A 22,105-nucleotide genomic window follows, 5' to 3' on the forward strand; every position below is an offset into this window, starting at 1 on the left:
CACATGCACGCTTTGCTTTTTCCCTTAAATAGTAACCATTTTCGAGGTATTTTTATGTTGGGTTACTAATTTTTATGGTGTTACAAATAAACTTCACCTTGTAAGTACTGGAATTTGGCCAAAAAAAGTTTTTTATTCTATTTTTTATTTCGATTGTATTTCATTTGAGAAATGTTGGCTTTGACGGTCAAGACGTTATTAAATTGTACGTGCCGTATTGGCCATTTGGCCCACTGTGCGACCATGACGACATGGACGTGCCCAAAGAAATCGGTGAATTTTTATTTGCATGGCAATCAATTTTTATTCCCGCTATCCTGGAAAATGCCAGGGGCATATTTGTTTATTGGAAAGGTCTTTATTAAAAAGAGTAGACTTTATAGTCGCAAAACTGAGTAAGTAGATATGGGGCTAATGGCTTTTTAGATAGTACATATTTGCACGATATACATTTTTCGATTGCCTATATTATGCAACTCTGTACTTAAAAAACACTTCATTGTATGAAAAATATATTTTGTAAAGTATTTGCTAGTTATACAAGAGATGTCTCACGCAAGTCCACTTCAATACGAACTACCCCCGTTCGGAGCGCCCTTTTGGCTAGATTGCTGTCTTCTCCGTTGACCCAAAGGACCCTTCCTGACCGACTTCACCTTTCCGCGTCGTCTACGTGCGGCTACTGGCCGCTTTGTTTAACCTTAACCCTTGCGGATCGGATCGGGAGCTGGGCCGCTTAATTTATACGAAAATTTATTGCCAATAAAGCGGCAGTAATTGAAATCTCAACGGGAGTAAATCACAATTTTATGGACTGCTAACGGGCGGCGACTAGGTGAATGGGATTGGGATTAGGGCCTGGAGAAGGGGTTTAATAATTTGGTTGTTTGGGTGTTTCTGTTCGACGGTCAAGTTTTCCGCACCAGCCCTGCGCGCGTCCACATTGTTGTGCAAATTAAATTTCAATTTGATTGGCAACGCTCCTTTAACATCCTGCCGTCTTTTTATCCCAGGTCCTTAAAGCAGCTGCTGCTTTCTAGCTGCTGTTGGTGTGCTTTCGTGGAAAAAGGACCAATTCCGAAATTAAAATTACGCCAACGACTTTAATGGAATATGTGCGTTGAATTCGAAATGCCAAACTGAATAGCCTGCCGAGCTAGTGGAGTGTATATATTTCGTATATTGTTTTTTGCAGCTTTTAATTTCGTTTTCGTTATCGTTTTCGTTTTCATTCGCTTGCCTTTCGCTCCGGTCTGCATGTGAATCGGGACGAGTCCTTGCATTAGCATGCAGTCCTGTACAGTGGCACATCCTGCCGCCCACTCCACCTGCAATAGGAGTACATGTATTTGATTAATGTGGGCTGCGCCTCCGCTGCCTCGATCCAAACAAGGCCACTGGGTGTCAACTTTTGTAGAATTTCAATTTTATAATCAGGCAGATCTTAAAGCGTTTGGAATGTGAGCTGAAATAAGGCGAGGGATGCAAAATAGTTTCATTTTGTAGGCCAAATTTGCACAGCTCGAATCTAAAACGCAGAAGAAGTTAATGTTTTAACTGCGACTCCGCTACACTGAGATAATTCAAATGGGAAGTGATTCTCGTCAAGGTGTTCTTTATTATATACATAATTGCATAAATCCAAAATAAAAATTGTTTAATTATCTTACCCAATTTTTAAATAGATGGAACTTAATAATTCCAATGGAATACCTTAAGTACAGGTTCAGCCCATATGTTCACCTGTATCAATGCTACTTTTTAATTAGCTTTAATTATTTCATTTAATTAATATACAATAGGAAGGATAGGAGGGTTGTTGGTGGGAGGGTGGTAGGAACATGGTTTCGGCCATGTTAACGGATGTATGCGGCTTCCAGTTGGCGGATGCGAGGAGTGATGATTGGCTTGCGAAGGAAGTGAACCACGTGACGGTTGTACGATCTATTTCGGTACGGAGTTAAGCATTTCCTGATACCACGTGTATTGCGGAAACCATTGAACCAGATCCTGCGGTGGAGCTCCAAGACCTGGGACAGGTTTGCTCGACGAACTATGTGCTTGCATGTGGTCTAAAATTTGACCTTATCATTATTAAGCAGCAGCTCACTCACTTGAGAAAGTTGGTTAGTGGACAGATCGAATAGTATTAGGCCAAGATGGCTGTCTTGCGGAACTCCTTGGGTGCGGCTTATTAAATTGTACTCGTGGGTTACGATTAAATTCATATTAGCAAGGCTTAGGGGAAACCAAGAAGCTCAAGTAGGTGTATCGGTAGTTTGTGATTGACCAAATTAAAGGCTTTGCTGAAGTGGGTGAAAACTGATTCGAAACCCAACATATATCCTGGCTGTGCTAAGTGGACTAATATCTTTGATGGCACCAGGATACTAGGATATGAGGTTATACTTCTGAGTGCTGGAAATGAAAGCACACAGCAATGTACCCCCCACGTTTTTCTGTGTATCCAAAGCTCCGTTATCCCTTTATCCCTTCGTTTTCAATTAGCTCCTTCAATTACTCAGTTGGTCTGCTGCTTAAGTGCTCGGCTTGTTCGCCCACGCGGCAGTTGATTTTTAATTTCTGCCCGTCTTGGCCCCCATTGCAGCACCATCATCCGCACAACCATCCGGCTTTATCTGTGGTCCCACCGCCGGCTGGGCACTTCATCATCCGGCGGAGCTACTCGGAGGCGGCGGCCGACACTCGACTCCCGTGGCCAAAACAAACTTAACAAAGTTAGCTAAATTTGGCCGAAGGCGTCATTTTAACTGCCGCTTACTACCACCCACTCATTCGGCTGCCTCCCATCGCCCTTTCAATGCCGATGTCGACATTTCAATGCCTTTTTAATCTGGAACAAAAGCAAACTTAATTTGCCACAACATCTGAGAAGATAGCAAAAGGACGACAAGCGGCCCGAAGGAGGGCTAACATCGAATGCCATCCTGTACATCCATTGTACTCGGGAAAATCGGGTCTCGGTTCTGGTTAGTAAACACTCCGGATATAATATTATTATTATCCGTTTAACATTCATATACTTATGTGGAGTAATTAGATTTATGTGCCATATTTTCGGGGTATTCTTTCCGATATATTTTATGCATATTTTTGCATTCATTTGCTCAATACTGTTTACCATTTAATACAAATTAATTTATTGCGTTTGTGTTTAGTATTATGTATGTTTTCCTTTTTCATGTTGAGCATTTCATTTATCCAGGATTATTTTTTAAGTGTATGTGAAAGGAGAAGAGAAAGATTGTGAGAACGTCACTTGGCACATAATTTAATTACAACAACACTTTTGGGGGCCATAGTCATTCAGAAGGCGATGGCACTTTGAAGTTAACCACCCATCACCCAACCACCCACCACTTCCATCCCCCCGCCGACTCCACCACTCAGCGCCAGGAGTCGAGTGTTGAATGAGCAACAACTTTCGAGTGCAACGCGTCCTGAATTGTAATTAGTGCCCAGGAGGAGCCAGTTGGAGGCGGATTGGGGCAGGGTTTCTGGCCAGTTCATTCGAAAGGGGGACGGACAGCATGGAGATGGAGATCTCCAGGAGATGGCTTCACTTGATTTATGGAGCGCGCGCATTTGTAATTGTTATTACGTGTAAACGCTCCACTCCAAAACAATCAACTCGCATCTCGTTTGCCCCTTTTCACCAGAACCGTTCCCAGATGCGGCATCCTGACCATAAATTAGTTATCGGTGCTAATTGTTAAATGGATGAAGCGTGATTTGATAAGGACGTAACTGGTGGTCATTGAGTAAAGGCCAACTATTGTTGGCCCGCTAACATTGACCCACTGCCGTCCGATGTCTACTTAATTAATAGGTAACGTGGTTGGAATTATGCGCTGTGTAAACTTCAAAGGGAATATAAGATCGTTTTAAATAATCAAGAAAAAAAGGTACAAGTATCACTGCTGGATATTAACGCATCTTCTGAAGAGATGTGAAGCATTTTTTAACAAATTGTACATTGTTGTAATTGCTTAAAAATTGCTTAAAATTGCTCTACCTAGCATTAAAAGTCAACTTACTAATTGAGAGTTCAGTTGGTTAAATTCTTATATATTATAATGGTATTTGGAGAACCCATTCACAAATTTTTTCTTTTTCTCTGTTTTTGAATCTTGGTAACATTGGAAGAGAATTTTCACCATTTTCAATGCTTTTTGTGTTAAAAATTTAATTTATGTTGTACTACGATCGTTCAGTATTAGTATGAAGACATAGTGGAGTGCCTCGACTATCAGATACTTGTTACTTAAGTTACTTGGACCCCAACAATGAGTGGCTCGCGAATTTTAGGTGTTGCGTTAGACGTTACCTACAAAAATATTTATTGTCTGTACCATGTCGCTACATATCTACATATTGCAATATGTAGATCTTAGAGTGGGCGTGGCCAAATTGCATATTAAACTTGATTATAACACTAATTTAGATAAAACTAGCTCTGCGTAATTGCCCCTAAAATCCATTTTCATACGGAGGGACAAACGAACCTGGTCAGATCGGCTCGGCTAATGAACCCAATCAAGAATATATATGCACTATAATATCTGTTACGTACTGAGCAAAGAATCTAATATACCCCTTACCTCTACGAGTAGCGGGTAAAACTAGTAAGGGAGACAAGCCCCATTTACACATGCGTGTAATGGAACATAAATGTTAAACCGAGACCAAAATCGAATTTTTATAAGAAACAGATATTCGAAATGTACGAACGCATCCTGGCTTAATCTGAAAACAGGAGTATTTATGAGAAGCCACACAAAACTTCATTGTTCACTTGCACATAACTAGTTGAGTGAGTGTGTGTTCGTTGTGGCCAAGCTATAATCCTGTTGTTTTATAGCTTTTAATGCCTCTTAACCCTGTTGCAGCTACTCGGGCTCATCCTGCTAAGCTCCTTTACCTTCTCCTTGGATGTCGGCTGCCGTTTACGTGCCTTTTGTGTGCAAGGGCAGCAGAAAGTTGTGTCGCAAATTGAACAAATGAAATTAAATGGTAAACAATTTGGCTTTCCAATTGCCCCGCGGAATGATTTGTTTCATATCCTCAATGCACTCCCTAATCGGCAGTAAATAATTGAACACTTCCGCTGCATAATGCCATTTAACTAATTATTATTAGTTATAATTATTATTATTAAACTCACGAACAGCTTTCGTGTAGGCCATGGTAATTAAATGGCTCAAATATTTCTTCTGGTTTGAGACGGAAAGTTGCCCGTATACGAAAGCAAGATGATGGTCCTTTGGCGCACCAACAATTATTATTGCTCAAGGATTTACTTGGCTAAAAAAGCTCACTTGTATTACTCGCCATTTCAGAAATATTATGGGTAAAAATAGGATTTTTTAGTATGCACAGATCCGCTCTTTAATATATACACTTATTTCTGAACCCGGCAAAGCAAAAAGCAAAGCTCGAACGGGAACATGTCAAGCAAATTAATCTGTGGAGGAAGCGGTGGACGATTCCGTTGTGGTGGAGGACACCGTAGTGGTGGAATCGCTCGTGGAGGCCTCTGTTGTGGATGTGGTACGGTTGCATGACGGTCCCCATGGTCTGTGGCCACCTGGTCCTCCAGGTCCGCGACCTGGTCCTCCTGGGCCTCCTGGTCCTCCAGGTCCGCGTGCTGGTCCTCCAGGGCCACCCGGTCCTCCAGGGCCGCGTCCTGGTCCTCCTCGACCACGACCACCTGGTCCACCTAGTCCACCTGGTCCACCTGGGCCACCTGGGCCACGTGGACCCCATGGACCTCCGGGTCCTTGAGCGGAGGCCACTGCGACCACAACAACGAGAGTAACAAGGATGAGGGTACGCATTTCGTTATCGAATAGTAAACGACTCGAACTGATCTCGGCATCACCTGCCGGCGGTATATATACCCACCATCTGGGAAAAGTCTCGGCGGCACATGTGTTCCATCGGTGACGTTTGCGAGTTGAGCAAATTAACGTCAGTGTGGATTGGTGGATTGGTACATTCCACTTTCCAAGTCAGTCACTTCGCAATTGACATTGGCCTTCATTATGGGGTTCCATCAGATGGAAAGACCTAATGTTTGTAAACATTTCTTGATTCATGATTATGTTTTTCAAAGGAAACCTTTTTTCACAATGTTTATTCCAAATGAGTCTATTTAAAATAAAATCATTCTTCTTTTTTTCTAAACGGTATAAGTTTTATAAATTTAAATGTATGTATACTGAACTACTATAATCGTATGCATATGTATATCGGAAATTACTTGTAAAACGAATTGCTGGATAAATGCGTTTTTAAATCAATTTAATTAAAACTATTTTCATTCAGAACTTGGCAATACTTTTACCTTATAACAAAGTACGTAGAACTTCTACTAGCTGTTTGGATTGCCTCGATCTTACATAAAAGAATCAGCAAGTTCCTTAAGTCAATATCTGAGCTAAATATTTGCGAACCATCGATATGTGATGCACTTTGTGGCCAGGCGTCAGTGGACTTGGTGTTTATAAAACATCAGTCGTGTCTTTGCCATGAGTGTGAATTACCTAAGAATATTCCACAATGAATAAGGATGTTTGAACAAGTGGTTTTCTTAGGCTTCTGTATATTAAAGTTCACTTTGCAAACACATTAAGTTGAAAACACGTCAAGGGATGGCACATCGTAACCCATTTTGGAATAGAACAGAATTGCCGATAGTACCCAAACTCCTTTTCGGGCTCTATGGCTTACCACTTATTAGTGAACTTCGCTCAGTATAATGTCATGATACATCATACGCCTAAATAAATTGTTCCAGAAATAAAAGCCAATGTCATTGGCATTGGTGATGGTGGCTAGGAATTTTTTACATTCATTATTCTCTCCGCAAGTCAACGTCTATTGCTTTTTCTAATACTCCTAATACTTTCAAGGAATTTACGCAACTGTCATTTGCAGTGTTGGAAAGTGTTTTTGTTCAATTATTTCCATGCGATGCCCGTAGCGTTCCGTCCCCCATCGCGCTCGCTCGCACATATGCATGGCACGAAGTTGTTGTTGTTAATTGGAATAAATTGCTTCTGTGCTTTATTTAAAGAGGAATTTGTTTTGTTGCAGCATTGTACATCAAAATGCTTAATTAAGTTTTTGCTGGTGGTGCTTCAATTGTTGTTTACCTACACTTTTTCCAAATGCCTCTGGCTGTGTGTGGGTGTGTGTGTGCGTGTGAAAGCTTCAGCGCGAGTGTGCAAGTGAGAGGGCGTGAGTCAAATAAACAGTTAGAAAATGCAATGGCTGCTACACACGTAGAAAAATCGCCCTAAAACGTTTTTTTTTATACATCCGTCCATCTGTTTGTCCGTATGAATGTTTTGATCTCGGGAACTAGAAAAGCAAGGAAGTTGAGATAAAGCATGCATAGTCTAGAAACATTTGTTTTAATTATTTAACACATTCTATTTTTTTCAAAATAACTTTACAATTTCGCCCTCCCACTAGCTGAATAAAGAATATATGATAATCGGGGGAATACCTTATGTCTAAAGGTTTTTATAAAAGTATAAGTATATAAAGTATAAGTTTTTATAAAAAATATGTCTAAAATTGGTTATCTAGCGTAAAAATCTATATGTACATTAAGTTTTAAAACTTACGACTTCTCACGGATTTCCCAACACTACAGTTCAGCTTTTATAAATGTGTTCCTAGTACAAAGATATTCCGAAAGATATGAGTTAATAGATAAACATCTTAATAGATAAATAAAATATGTTCTGAATTATAATGTTATTATCACTATATTACTATTACTATAATGTTATTATACTATATAAGCGTAACTATGCAATCTGTTAGATGTTTCTTACATACACTTGTTCCTTGCACTGTTGATTTGAACGATTCCGTAGCATTTTGAGTGAAATTAAAATTGCCACACTTAATTTTGCAGTTTTGTTGTTACCGTCGTTTTTTGTCTGTGATTTCCACGTTCTTGTTGTTCCTTCTCGGTGGGCGGATGTCGGGCGTGTGGGCCCTGTAAGGGTTAAGCTGCTAAACCACGATGGGCAAAATGCCGAAAGAAAAACAAAAGAAAAGTTTTATTTGCATTTCTTTGGCATTTCGCTGCCAAAGGAAAGTGAAGCGAAGTCTGCAGGTATGCGATGCGGCATGTCCTGGCCCAGAATCCAAAATCCAGGATCCTTCTGCAGGATGGCTTTCCGGCCCAGGGGAAGGTCCCCGTCCACGTGAAACTTGTTTCATCTTGAAAAGTACAACACAGAAATGGCAGCCAAAATACAACACAAAAAAAATTAAATAAAATAAAATGCGGGGAAAAAACCATACTCATTTTACAGAGATTCCTCGTCGTTCCTACTTTTCAACTTCCTTCAGCCAAGCCACTCAAACCCATTTCTCTACATATAACCAATTGAAATGAATTTGTATCCTGTGGACATACACACACACACACACAGCCGCACGCATGCAACAACAACAAGGAGAGCAACAAGGACGAAGGAGGCGAAAACTTTGCCGACAAACTTTGACTTTGGTTATTGTTACAGTTTAACTTTGTTGCCTTTGCTATTCATCGTTTTGGTCTTATTTCGGCAGTCACTTCTTGGCAGGATATGCGCTATCTGATTACCCATTAAAAGTGGACCAAATTATTTGTGCTCTAAATGGATGAAATGGTGATGGAAATCGCCGTAGAATATCTTGTATAATTTAATTGTCTTGAAACCAGTTATCGTTTGTTTTTATTTAAGTGCATATTTAGTTAAGTTAGTGCTTCGTGCGTATAAGATGTTGGTGTATCAGGGAATATCCTTTGATTTATAAGTTATCCTAATTAAAATACGCAAAATGGTTTAGAAAGGCATTCATTTACAACTAAGTAGTTAGCCTCTGCCGTACGTAGTATTAAATTCATATTTAGCCAAAAAAGATTTTTTTCCATATTTGATTGATTCTCCATCTTTATAGTTTAGAAGCTTTGATTATTATTTTATGGGTATAATAGGTACTTCCAAGTCGTGAGGGCACTTCGAACCGCTTGCAGCTGCCCTTATTGTTGTTGTACCGCTGTTGCCCTTGTTGCTTTTGTTTCGCCCGATGTTGCTGGTGTCGCCAACGCAGACGTCGCCGTCTTCTGCCAGCGAAGAGTGGGGGCGGCAGCTGGAGGGGGCGTGCCGAAGGGAAACTTTTCAAATAAAATGATTTCTTATTTAGGCAGCCGATTTGAGCCACGCCCCCATACCCACACACACATACCCTTGCCAGTTGTCGTTCTCATTCCTCTGGCCGGAGTTACCATTACTCGGAGTTAGAAATGGAAATTTGAACGGCTAATGGAATCACTGGACGGTTTTGTTTTGAAATAAACGGAATATATATCTTTATTCAAAGATTTGAATATGTTTTTCTGTGGAGGACTCGGCGATCGAGTTCCTAGGCGGCTGCCTAGCTGGAGCCCTCCTGGGAGGAAGAGTCCTCGGAGGAGGATGAGTTGCCGCCTTGAGGAGGTCCTTGCGGTAGTCCCTGGGGAGGTCCTTGCGGGGGTCCCTGGGGAAGTCCCTCAGGAGGTCCCTGGGGTGGTCCCTGGGGTGGTCCTCCAAACGGAGGTCCTGGAGGACGACGTCCTTGGACAGCAGACAGGGCCACCAAGGCGAGCAGAACGACGAGGAAGAAAACACGCATTTTGATTTTGTAGATGATTGACTTGGCAAATTCAACTGACTTCTCCAACTGCTCCCGAGCCCTATATATACTTCAGAGATTTCTACGGAATCGGATGCATCGCAGGTGTTTTGCAGTTCCATGTTTTCGATGGACAAACAACAATATTGTGCAAACTGCGATGCAGCTACTGCCCCAAGTGGAGTTGTGTAAACCCTTCATAAGGGAAATACCTAGCCAACTGATGATCTTAGAATATTGGACAAATAAACATCGTCGTTATAAAACTTAGCGTTCACGACTGTCTAAAGCCATTCCGAATGATCCAATGAATAAATTGTAGATTTCAGTTTTAATATTTTTAATATTATATTTCGTTTATCAGTATCTGAAACTATAAGATTCAATTTTCAAGTTTCTCCTCTTCGTAAATATGCATTTGAATTTCGCTTAAAGCCTTTCCCGGCACACTCGAGATGTGGAAATATAAAAATGGCAATGAAATAAAGTCGGGCAAAACAATTGAGCTGAAACCTTAAGCTCTTTGCTGGGATTTGGCCAAAGAAAGTGGAAAGTACTTGCACTTGTCTTGCCCCACGAATCCGCCACTCCACGCATTTCAAAGATCCTGGGGCATTTGCCACTTGGATGATATACCCAACTTATAAAAATTTCTGCACATGATTCCGCTTTATTGCTTTATGACTGTGTGTGAGTTCCACTTGTAAGGGTGGCCAAGTTCGTGGAAAACTCTGGTGTCTATCGGGTACGAAAAGAAAATGTTTCAACATAGAGATTTGGCTTCTTGCGCTCTGGTTTTTTTTTAATAGGATCCGCTTCTCAGCTACCGTGTGTCTGTTGTTTTTTTGCTTAAATTATTTCACTCCGTGCTGCTGCCTAGCCGGCATACATTTATACTCCGTCTGCTGGTTTTAGTTTTCAACTCTAATCCTGTTTTCCTTAGTGTACACTCTTATGAATATTTCAAAGTACTGCCGGGCTCAAACTTTGACATTCAGACTGGAATTCGCCTTTATCCCGCGAAGAAATGCAGGCACATACATACACATACGAGTATATCCAGTATCCTTGCAGCGAGAGTATTGGGTCCCCAAAGTGTTAACACTTTCACTTGCAGGATTTCTCTTGGCTTATTTTCCTGTCGCACGATTGTCGACATGTAGTGCTGCTTATGAATCTATTTACAACAGCAACAAAAGGACCTTTTCCGTACTCGTAATAACCTTTGATGATCTGTTTGCACGGCGCGTGCTGTGAATTGTCAATAAAAAGGCAATTTCGACGCTCTAAAACCAGCTCGGTGGACTGGATATTCCCCTTGAGCACCGCACTTTCCACTTTTCCCATGTGGCTGCCGTTATGTGGTTGCTTTATCGACAGGACCCACACGATGCGATACAAAGTTCTGGATGTCAGGATTCATTTTGGAGTTCAGCCGGAGGAGGGCTGGCTAATGCCCTCAAGAATTGGCGGTCGCTTCAATTAATTGATTTAATCCTTCAGATATTTAAATTTCCGCGCTTTCAATTGATCTAAACTAGCTTCTACAGATTTTCGTGTGCTAAAGGATGGGAGGTTTAGCCAATTTCGAGTTGCATACAAGCACTTCACAGCTCAGTTGCTTATCCCAGGACTTTTGCTAAGGACGATTAAAAAGATGCCTTAGCGGGCTTGATTATTGGGGTAATGGGCCGCCCGGACGTCCCGTTGATTTGCGGTCAACTGTCGTTGCCATCGGTCACATTTTGATTAACCCGAACGCAAATCCACTCACACACTCAGATAAACACTCACCGGAATGCTGATGAGGCATTTAGTGTCTGGTGTCGAAGTCCGGTTCGCATGGTCATGGGATCGGCTGGCCCACCTCCACCTCCGCCTCCACCTCCGCATTCGCATCCGCATCCACATCCATCCGGTACGTACTGCTAATGCGCCAAACGGGGTATAATAGGCCTGATTCGATTGCACAATCGGTCAGTCCGCAGGCCAAGCTCCAATTTCGAGATTTCACTCCCGCCGAAACTCTGGAATCTACGAAAATACCCAAACTAGCGAGCCATCAAGGAACACGCCCATTTCCAACCCCAAGCCATCAGTAAGCTCGGTTGAGTGAACCGAACTGGGGCCAGAAATGTTATTATGCAAAATAATAACAACGCATCGCACTATGAAATTAAATTTTGAATCCCAGCAGTGAGTAAACTTAAAATACAAGTTATTGCAACACCGCAAACCGTTTCACATGTGTGGATCCCAGCAGGCGAGTTGCCACATGACTGCCTTTGACTCCGACTCCGACTCGAGCCCTGCGGATGCGGATGCGGATGGGGATGCGGATGGGGATGCGGATGGGGATGAGGATGTGAATGCGGATGTGAATGCGGATGTAAATGGGGATGCGGATGGGGATGCGGATGCGAATGCGGATGGGGATGAGGATGTGAATGCGGATGTGAATGCGGATGTGAGTGCGGATGTGAATGCGGATGCGAAGGCGAGTAGGAACTGCCCGCTCATTCGACGCTACTTCGATGGCAGGGCATCGCCAGTATTCGGTTAAATAACAGTAGTCCCCTTTTTATAGCCAAGAGACCAGAATGATACGATTCCAATTGTGTGGCTTATCCCATGCTAAAAGCTACAGATTAACAATCAAGGCAACTTTTGATTACGACTTCAATTATATACCCGTATTGTTAAATGCATACATATTTAAACCGTTTAAACTGGAAAGAATTGCATAGTAACGACCTTAGATTAGCTGTATTGAGTACACTTCGAGTTCCTCCTTATTTTTACCTGTACTTTCCACTCACCCGAATGGCAAGTGTGCCTGCATCGATTGGATAAGTGTATTCCCGATTCGTGTTGATAATATCTGGGAACCGCCTCTGCTTTCTCGCAGCAGTTTTCTGGCTCTTTTCATTTAGTTATTGGGGTCCTGGATCGGGGATTCCCCTCGCTGTTGCATTTGCCGTTCCTGGCTCCTTTTCGTTTTCGTTTTCGTGGGAGTTGCAAGACAAATTGATTTCATGTCTGAAACTTCTTAAGCGCCTGCACCGGGGGAATCCTTGGCGCTTGGCGCCCGCCCCATTATCTCCGCATCCCCTCCTGGTTTCCGTCTGTGTCTGCGGCCATCCGAGTTGTGTTTGTGTTTTCAAATTTGATATTGCACACATGAAGCGCAGCCAGAGCCACCTACGACCGACTGGATTCGCTGCTTTTTGGGGCTCCTGCCCGTATCCACGTATGCTACGTACCTACACACAAGTACTTCTTTTTGTCGGTCCTTTTGAGTTGGTGTGTGCTGAATTTGTCTAGAAATTGATGCGCATGCCGTCGAAACAATATAGCGAGACAACAGGGCAAAGGCAACATGTTGCAAGGCCCCATCCCCTTTCTGGCCGCCCCTCCAATCCGGGTTGCATGCTTTTGGCGAATATTTTGCGGCACGTCGCTGCGGCTTCGCCTCCGCTGTCATAGACATGAGCAATAGACAGATACATACATTCGAGCACATGTGCACTCGAGCAGCGTACACTGAGCGAAAACCAGTTGGCAAGCCATGGCTGTCTCCCTGCGTTGGCCAAGTTTAGCTAAGTTATGGAGGGTAGCATACTTTGCTGTTTCGATTAATAGAAATACATATTTTACAAATGACACCTTTCGCCCTTTTCGAAACGGGACTAAAAGTGAAAGCCCCAAAGGCCAGATTTACACAGCACTTGAAACTGTCCACTGAAAGAGCATTTTGGAAAGTGCACTTAAACTTGTATATCTGCGTGAGCTGCGGTATAAGTATATGGCTAAATATTTGCAATTTCGTGTTCGGTATTCCCCCAAGTGTGGCCATAAATTGCCCCCTCTTTAATACGAGGTGCAATCCCCTTGTTTTCCCACACTGGCCGTCCTGGCTATCGATTTGTTATCCTTTATTTTTCTGTTGGCTTTCCTAATCAGTTCGGTGGCCGTCGAGGAGCTGACCCAAAGAAGGCAACCAAGGGATTCAAGTCAAGTGGAACAAAGTGGGCAAAAAGGAAGGCATCTGCAATGCATGTTGGCGGCTCATTCAGTCGAAAAGGATTGCGTTATGATCTATCGAGGTTTCGGGCCATCCCCAGGGCATTTCCAATATGACTTATAAGGCGGCTATTAACTATCTTGAGAATAGAGCTTTGGGTAGAGCTGGTGGAAGGCAGCGCCTGGCTTTCCCGTTAACAATCGGTGATTAAAAAGCGAAAGCTGCTTGTAATTAATAAGTAACTTACGAGTACGTATTTATGGTGTCGGCAAGCACCTTTAATCAGTGTGGCAACGGACAGGCTTGCCTGCAGTATAAAAATTAATTATACAGTTCTTTGCGGCTTAAGTAAATCCCCTTAATTGATATTCCTTTCCAGTGGTTAACGGTCCACCAACTTTCTCTATCATGGCACAGCACCCGTGGGAGACACACGAGCTCATAAAGTACTTTCGCCAGGGAATGCGTTGGAAGTTGCAGTTGGATGAATGGAAACAAATTCCGCACAATATTTGCAGTATCAATAACTTGAACGTTTTTAGTTATAACAACAGTTTATCCATACTAAGTACGCTGCTGGGTGACTCCTACTCCAATGGCCATTCTCCTAGGGCCCCCATCAGTTTTGTTCTCCTCCATCGACTGCGAAACTATAAAATGCCAGTCAAAAAAACAGCAAGAGTGGAATAAACCAGACTTGGCAAGGTGGAGGTGGGCTTGGAGTGGGCAAAGTTTGCACTGCAACTTTTTTGTTTTCCACACGCTTTCGAAGCAGTCCCGACTTTCCCCACTTTCCCGAGTTTCCCGCACTTCTAGCGCCGCACAGTGCAACGGAGTATGCGTGAAAATCTTGGCAACTTGTTAGCTTATCCGGTGATTACATCGATAATGCTACGTGGTGTTTTAGCTTCCCGACTACGTGCTGTTTATGCCCGGGGAGCCGGCGGGTCGGGCTGTCCATGGAAATCCGATGGGGCGAGGGGAGCCCGTGGAATGATACTGTTGCCGTATCTGTTCGACTGCCTCAATGTGTCTGGGCTGCGCCGTGTTACTTTTGGCCAGGACTAAGGAGTTCCCTTTGTTGTGCGCTGCCGATAAGTAGAACTCTGCAGTTTTTCGGTCCTTCCCACTTTCCCACTTTCCCATTTGCAACTGCCTTTCTGCACTTGGAATACCTCTTACCTTCTTATACACAATCAGATGTTGCAGCCAAACAACACGCCTAATATTTTCGCATATTTGTTGCACTTTTCTATATTTAAATACAATATTTTAGTGCACATGTATGATATATTCACAGTAAAAGTTAGTGCCTGCATTTGTAGGGAAAGTCCGAGTTCGCATATCTTCCCAGCTTGTGGCATACAAATGCGCAAGCTGCAGTGCTTGCAAGCTGGGTGGCTTTTACAGATACCCTGTAGTTCCCCTTCCTAGCCACCAACTGGCACATTGTACATTTTATTGCCTTCCGCCGATGCGACTCGAGTCGGCAGTCGTAAGCAGATACATTTGTATGGGCGAGCATGTATCTGCAGCTACACGTAGACCCCACAAGCGGTGGAAAGGATCCTCCGAAGGACTCACGCCCTCGGCAAGCCATTTCACTTGCTGTTATTCACGCGCTCAATCAATTTTTCAAGTTTTTACAGCCAGGAAACGGGCGTGAAGCAAAAGCAGCTTGCCATCGGTTTCTGCTGCAGTTTGCGGTGCACATTTCGTGTCGTTTTCCTTGCCACTCTCTTTTTTGGCCAGCTCCTAATGCAGTTTCCTCTGGCTCTGAGTCTGGCACTAATGATATTTCATTGGTTCTGATTTATGGCCAGTTGCTTGCTTCTTAGCCGGTTTTTATCCACGCCACCTTGTGTTTTGCATCGATAACGGAGGAGGAGAAGTTTGTCCAGGGAATGGTAATGAGTCAACAGGTGGCATCCGACAGATAAGAGAACAGATTACGGGCCCTTTTCCCAAACCCATTCTAAATAGTACACTGCAAGAACGCAGCCCATACACATGAAATATGTACATTTATTATTATTCTCTTCACATTTTGCCAAAGATTCTATGATGCTAATATAAAGCAGAAATGCCCTTGGACCACGCGGAATATGATTAATTATTGAGCCTAAAATCTGTATTAAAGTTCATGCAATGACTAATACTTAATTAATACACGGTTTTATTACCTTGCACATAGTATAACAGGTATTTTTAGCAACTGCTCAGAATCCTTCAGATAATAAAACTAAATTATTCGCATATTTTTTTATCCCAGGCCTATCTGCCGCTTTGAAACTGTGGCAATAAAGCGAAACTTAACAAAGCGATATGAAATAAAAGCAAGAGTTTATTATCCGCCACTCGAAATTAATGCGTAAATTAAATTTCAACTTGGCGCGTTAAAGAAAGCTGCGAAGACAATTTGATGAAGTTTTATAATATGCCTTTTCCCAGTGCTATATGGTACGCGCTATATGCTATACGCCACATTGCCTGCGCGCCGCTTTTTGAGATGGGGATGCTGGTGGAGCACGGAGCATGGGGATGGAGATGTCCTGGCCTGGTTGAAAGTTGCTCCGCCAACTCATCCGGCTACGCGGCTACTACTGCCGTTGGTTCCCATCTCGAAGGCCGTTATGTTAACGCAATTATTACGCATTTCTTATGATGTAATCAGACGCAGCTTGGTTTTGAAATGAAAATATGCCATTCTTATCCCCATTTCCGCATCCGCATTCGCATCCGGAATCGGGAATTCAGTGCCCGCCCGCCAGTTTTCCTTGCGCTTTTTGCGGCAAAACTTTCGCCAGGTAGCATGCCGCAGTCGCCCTTCGTTTTTGCCCTGAAAATGAAGCAAAATAAAACTAAATTATGGCAATTGAAAATGAAAAGCGAAAATTAAGCGCATAATGAGTCGCAATGGAGGGGGATTTCCATGGGTGGAGGCAGCGGTGAACCGGGAATCGGGGCATCCAAGATTAAAGCAACAAGCGACAACAATACAGGATAATACAATAAAAGGCCGACAAACAACAAACTGCCAAATTATGAGGCAAAAGTTGGCGTGAAGCAATCTCGAGAGGAATACAAAGGGATCCGGGCGATTGGGGTCGTGGTCGCGTAGGGAAAGCGCATTATCCAGCGCCCTAATGCACTGGCTCACAATGAACCTGGCGCCCTCAACGTGAACTCTGCCCTGGGAGCCACTTGAGAAAGTCCTTGGGTTGCTCGGATTTTCCTGGATTTTCCAGGAATTTTCGGAGGATGTGGTGGGCCATTTGGGGCCGCTTTTCGGGGCTTTCGGAGCGATTGACTGCTCGGCGGTGTGTTTTTGCAGGTAGGCTGGAGTATCGCAGGGCGGCCAAAAAAAGTGCAAGTTTTGTTGAGATTTTGTGTCACTAAAAAATTAACGAAGCTTCTTTTTGTAGTGGTGAAATAAACTGGCTGTTCAATACAAAGTGCTGCGATTATTTGTGCCACACGAAGTAACAGTACTGAGGATTACCTAAAAGCAGGCGCTACTGAAAAGAAATAATACATTGACATACAATCAGCAATGGATTTGTATTATTTTTTTAAAAAAGGGCACCTGAAAAAACAAGTCCGTGGTATTGGAAAACGCTGAAACGCTTTGGTTGACTTTTGCCATTTTTTGTTAAGTTCAATTAGAGAGCGAAGCCATTAATTGGGTTCAAACGAAGACGAGTTTTCAACAAAATAAGTGCTGCAAAGTATTCAAAAGATAAACCTAAAATTGTTAAAATGTTTTGAACAGAGCACTGGGATAAAGTGCCAAATGTATCCAACGAGTTCTTGTAAATTTCACTCATTTAGACGCGCAATTGTGCGTGATTATATGGAACAAATATCGCCGAAAGCTAGAGATTAAACTTATTTTGCTTCCGATCCAGGACATTTTTGTCGCCTGCCAAAGGACTAATGCATTCACTGCATAGCTGCATGTGGATGCCCCGTTGAACATCCTTTTGCCCACGTGCAGCCAGCGAAAGGCAAACAAACGGCTCTGTCACTCAAATCTGACACAAGACAAATCGCATTGAGGCGACTGCCGAATTGATCGCCCGACTTTGCCAGCTCCGCCCTGCCCCGGGAAAAGTTCCCCGGAAAATTCGCTACACTCGAGCAATCAATTCACAATTACGGAACTGCCGCTTCAATCTCATTCCCATTCCCATTCGCATTCCCATTCCCATTCCCAACCTCATTCCCATTGCCAACTTCATTCCCATTCCCATTCCCATTCCCAGGCACATTCGCATCCACACTCGCTCGAATGCAAAGTTCAATTCAATCTTTCAGTTGTCACTGGCAAAAACAATAAGCGAAAGGATGCATCGGTTGCTCGTGTGTTGCCTGCATCTCAGGATCCAGCTGTACACAGATACACACACATACACACGCGCGTGCACACATGTTTATGCACTACAGACATCTGTAATGGCATTTGCAATGCGAAATCTAATGAAACGTGCTTAAAACAATTTGTTCCCAATATTGAATTATTCACATGAGTGCATTTTGACTTCTTTCCATGATTCCGAAGGTGTTTTTGCTGGGGCTGCACCGTGGGCTACAGAAGCAGTTTGGCAGGAAGGCGGCTTACACGTGTGCGTGTGTGCGCGTGTGTGTGTGCATAAATTAAGCTGTGTGCGTTTGCGGTGCAAGATCAATGCTCATTTGGCTGGCAATCAATCCGAGCCCCGAGTCCTTGTGGGCACTCAGCCAGGCTAAAGACACTTACTCGCTGGCACTTCAGTGCACTCAAATTGGTACTTGGGGCAGCGAGTGGGGCGGTATTGGCATCAGAATCAGTTGGAGAGGAATGAAACTTACTTACCCTGCGTTTGCTATTCTTCTCTTCGAAGGATGTGTAGTCCTGTGTCCCGACTTTTTGATATCCGCTACTCAGCTAATGAATGATAAGGAAAGAATGGATGTGGCTCTTTAACTTGGCTATTTTTATTTGGAGTATTTATAAAGTTTTTTAGTCTATCAAATACTAACAACACTTTACAATACTAAGGAATATAAAAACAATAAAACAATACTAACATATAACAAACTTGATTTAGAAACTAAAAATAAACTAGAAAGAAATAATTTCAACTGATTTGAACTTTCCTAGCGTACTACTTATGCCTAGAACTATGCCTACACTTTCACATGAACACCGATTTACCACCAATAAAATATTTTTCTTTTACATTTTGGAAATCTATTATTCATCCAATTAATAAAAACACACATATTTTTCTTGCGCTCTTATAAAGAACAATGTTTAAACGGCTTAAGTCAATGGTAAATTTCAACCTTCGCCGTCTTATTTGTTAATTTTTTTTTTAATTGCTTGGCCACATATTTCTTTAAGTATTTCTTATGAGGCAACCAAACAGTATATTTTTATTACCACGTAAAACTATGTTTAATGATTCTTTGTTAGTGGTAAAATAACGAAAGAAGTTACCCGAGGAAGAACACTTCCTTACTTAGCATAAGTGCTAATAATATATTATATAATAATTTTAATATATAATTAATAATATATAATATATTATATAACAATATATAATTATTATATTATAATATATTATAGCTTAGATGTCTGTACCGCTTTAAAATACATATTTTTTGTTATAGGACAAACCGCGAAGGTTTGATATTCTATTCTTTTATTTTCTTGCCCAGATTTTTAAGGATTTCCAACTCCAAGCCAAAGTTGCATACTCGCAATACTATAGGGCACTTATATGCTTTTCCACATTAGAAGCCGCACTAATCTGCAATAATCCCAAGTGTTAAACTAATTATATTTCCTGTATTATTAAATGAAGAAAAGGATATTTGCACAACTGCCGACCGACTGTAGTTCATGCGCCCAAAATTACGTATACGCAGTGTTGTTCATTATTATGAATAGACACATTTGCCTTCGGCCGCGTATTGGCCAAGTACATTTTGCACTGATTTAATCTATTTTTAATATGTGCTGAGGCGTCCACCGCTGGTGGAAATGAAAATGGCTCAAAGGCAAAAAATCCGGAGAAGGCGAAATGGGCATTGCACTCATAATAAAATTGAAGCAGCAAGCGGCCGAAGGATGCAGTTCGGCTGGGGGAAAAAGGACGCAGGATATGGGCCCGAATGGCCGCAAAAAATAATAATAAACAACAATAATAACAACACGAGGAAACTGCAACAAACATTGTGTAAACACATGTAAGACTTGCTCGATTGTTGTTGCCCTTTTTGTTGTTTATCCCCTTCTGATATTCTTGTTATTGTTGCCTTTGTTGTTGGTGCCGGCGTTGTCTGTCTGGTAAACCAAAATTGTTGCTTGTTTTCCGCATGAATCACTTGCATCCTCATCATCCTCATCCGCATCCTCATCATCATCATCGCCATCGTCATCGTCATCATGGCCAGTTTTCGTTGCCAGTGCCGCACTATATGTTCATGCATCCACACATAACACACATAACCGCAACACTGCAAATATCTGTGTGTTTGCGAGTGGGCGTGCCTCGGCGTGTGTGCCGCCATAACCCCATTTTCGCTCAGTGTACATGTGCGAGTGCACGTGTATATGTACGTGTACGTGTATGTGACTGAACACGGGCCAAAGCGTTTGGCTCTGCACTTTGTAAGTAGCTTTTAATATATTTTGCCACAAGCCAGGGGAAAAAATCAGGAAAATAAAAAACACCCACCCGTATACAAATAAAAATAAATTCTCTTCGTTGGCCTTTTGTGTGTGTGCAGAAATTGGATTAAAATTAAAATAAAACGAAGCGAGGGATACATACATACATCCCATACACGTATATGTGTACATAAATAAAAGTAAATAAATTAAAAAAAACAGTTTCCAAAGAGCACAAAATTAAATGAAATAAAATGCACAACGCACACATGGAAGAAAGGGTGAAGACGAAAGGGTCAAAGGTCGGGGTAAGTTGAGGTGAGCAGCCCGAAACTGCAACAATACGAGTACGTGTATGAATATGATACCAGTGCACGAGTATGTGTGTGTCTGTGTGTGTGTGTGTGTGTGTGTGTGGCAAGTGCCAAGAAGGTCGGAATCCTGTATTAGCAAAAAGTTGGTCACGACTGGAATTTCCTTTGCCAAATTTTTTGATAGCTTGGCATTCCATTTGGCTTCCTCCTTTTTTCCGCTTGCTGTGCAATTATTTGATGTAATTTGCAAAATCCGCATATTGCACTTTGTCGCGGTTTGACACACAAATTGGTTTGGTCGGTGGCTTTGCGTTCAAGTTTGGTTTCCGGAAACAGCTCCTCTGCAATGCGATTATGGGGTAAAATCGTTTTCCCAGCCTTACAAACCATTACTAAAAATTGTTGCTAATTCTAAATATTCTATGCAATGCTAATAAAATACTAATAATAGTATAATACAAAGCAGCAATGTAGACCATTAAACGATTTTCTTTCCTGATACGGTTACAAGCTAATATACTTTGCCTGGTAATATTCCATTAAAGTGCGTTGATAGTGCATTTTTGCTTACAAGAAACTACCAACACTTACTGCTTGAGCCTATAATTTGATCCTGACAATGGTCCGTGCGTCCATGAAGCATTCGCCCGTTGACACGCCGGCTTCACAGTGCAAATTTGGGCGGATGGCGGGGTTGTCAAGGTCTCGACCAAACCAATTACTGGCTGGACATGCAACCGAGTCGCCGAGTCACCGCCCATCCACTGATTTTCCTTGGCCACGCCCCCTCAGCTCGGTGAGCCGTCGCCTCTTTGACACTTTCGATTGCTTTTCATTTTGTTCCGTTTCTCCCAGTGCCCCGGGAGGAGGAGCGCTTTTCCTGCTTAGCTTGGCACTTTCCACTTTCCATCGGAGCATTTGGATTGCCTGTTCGGTCGAAACTTTTGCTGACGTCGGCAGTGGCAAACTGTTGTGTACTGGTCAATGTTACATATGCCATATTAACCACCGGTGACCCCTGCATCCGTGAGCCAACCCCCCGCGGCGCCCCTGGAGCCCCTGGAGCCCCTGGAGCCCCTGGAGTCCTCAATCATGTCAATTACTCGCCAATTGTTGGTGTCCTCGGCGAGCAGTTGAAAATGTGTTATATCTGACGTCTGCGATGTTTCGCCTGATGGGCATAAATTTTGATTTATGAGCAGCCGCAGAGATACTACATAAATGCCCACATATTATATGAATATAGCAAACGTACATACGCACGTCGAGTATGAATAAATGTATTCATGCGAGATATATAGCACGTGTATCTGTACCGGCGCGCTTCATTAATTTGTCATATGTAGCGATGCATGAAGTGAGGCGATATAACCCTGCAAAGGACTCCGCGCAATCCTCGCACAGTTT

General features: G+C 42.6%; 2 protein-coding genes across 2 annotated transcripts; both read right to left on the reverse strand.

Annotated features, from left to right (window-relative positions):
- Window positions 1–5,480: 5,480 nt before the first annotated feature.
- LOC6549957 (putative polyketide hydroxylase) lies at window positions 5,481–5,858 on the reverse strand. The gene has a single exon (XM_001978659.1). The coding sequence runs from the start codon at window positions 5,856–5,858 to the stop codon at window positions 5,481–5,483; it is 378 nt and encodes a 125-aa protein (XP_001978695.1).
- A 3,512-nt stretch (window positions 5,859–9,370) lies between these two features.
- LOC113564524 (proline-rich proteoglycan 2) lies at window positions 9,371–9,737 on the reverse strand. Its single transcript, XM_026982152.1, has one exon. It carries the CDS (start codon window positions 9,700–9,702, stop codon window positions 9,466–9,468), a length of 237 nt encoding a protein of 78 aa, XP_026837953.1. The 5' UTR covers window positions 9,703–9,737; the 3' UTR covers window positions 9,371–9,465.
- Window positions 9,738–22,105: the final 12,368 nt, after the last annotated feature.

Source organism: Drosophila erecta, unplaced genomic scaffold (genome assembly GCF_003286155.1).
Source record: "Drosophila erecta strain 14021-0224.00,06,07 unplaced genomic scaffold, DereRS2 tig00000126-arrow-pilon, whole genome shotgun sequence".
In the NCBI taxonomy this organism is placed as follows: Eukaryota; Metazoa; Arthropoda; class Insecta; order Diptera; family Drosophilidae; genus Drosophila; species Drosophila erecta.

Excerpts from the sequence above, each read along its gene's own strand:
- LOC6549957 (XM_001978659.1), bottom strand. The coding sequence starts at position 5,858 with ATGCGTACCCTCATCCTTGTTACTCTCGTTGTTGTGGTCGCAGTGGCC.
- LOC113564524 (XM_026982152.1), bottom strand. The coding sequence starts at position 9,702 with ATGCGTGTTTTCTTCCTCGTCGTTCTGCTCGCCTTGGTGGCCCTGTCT.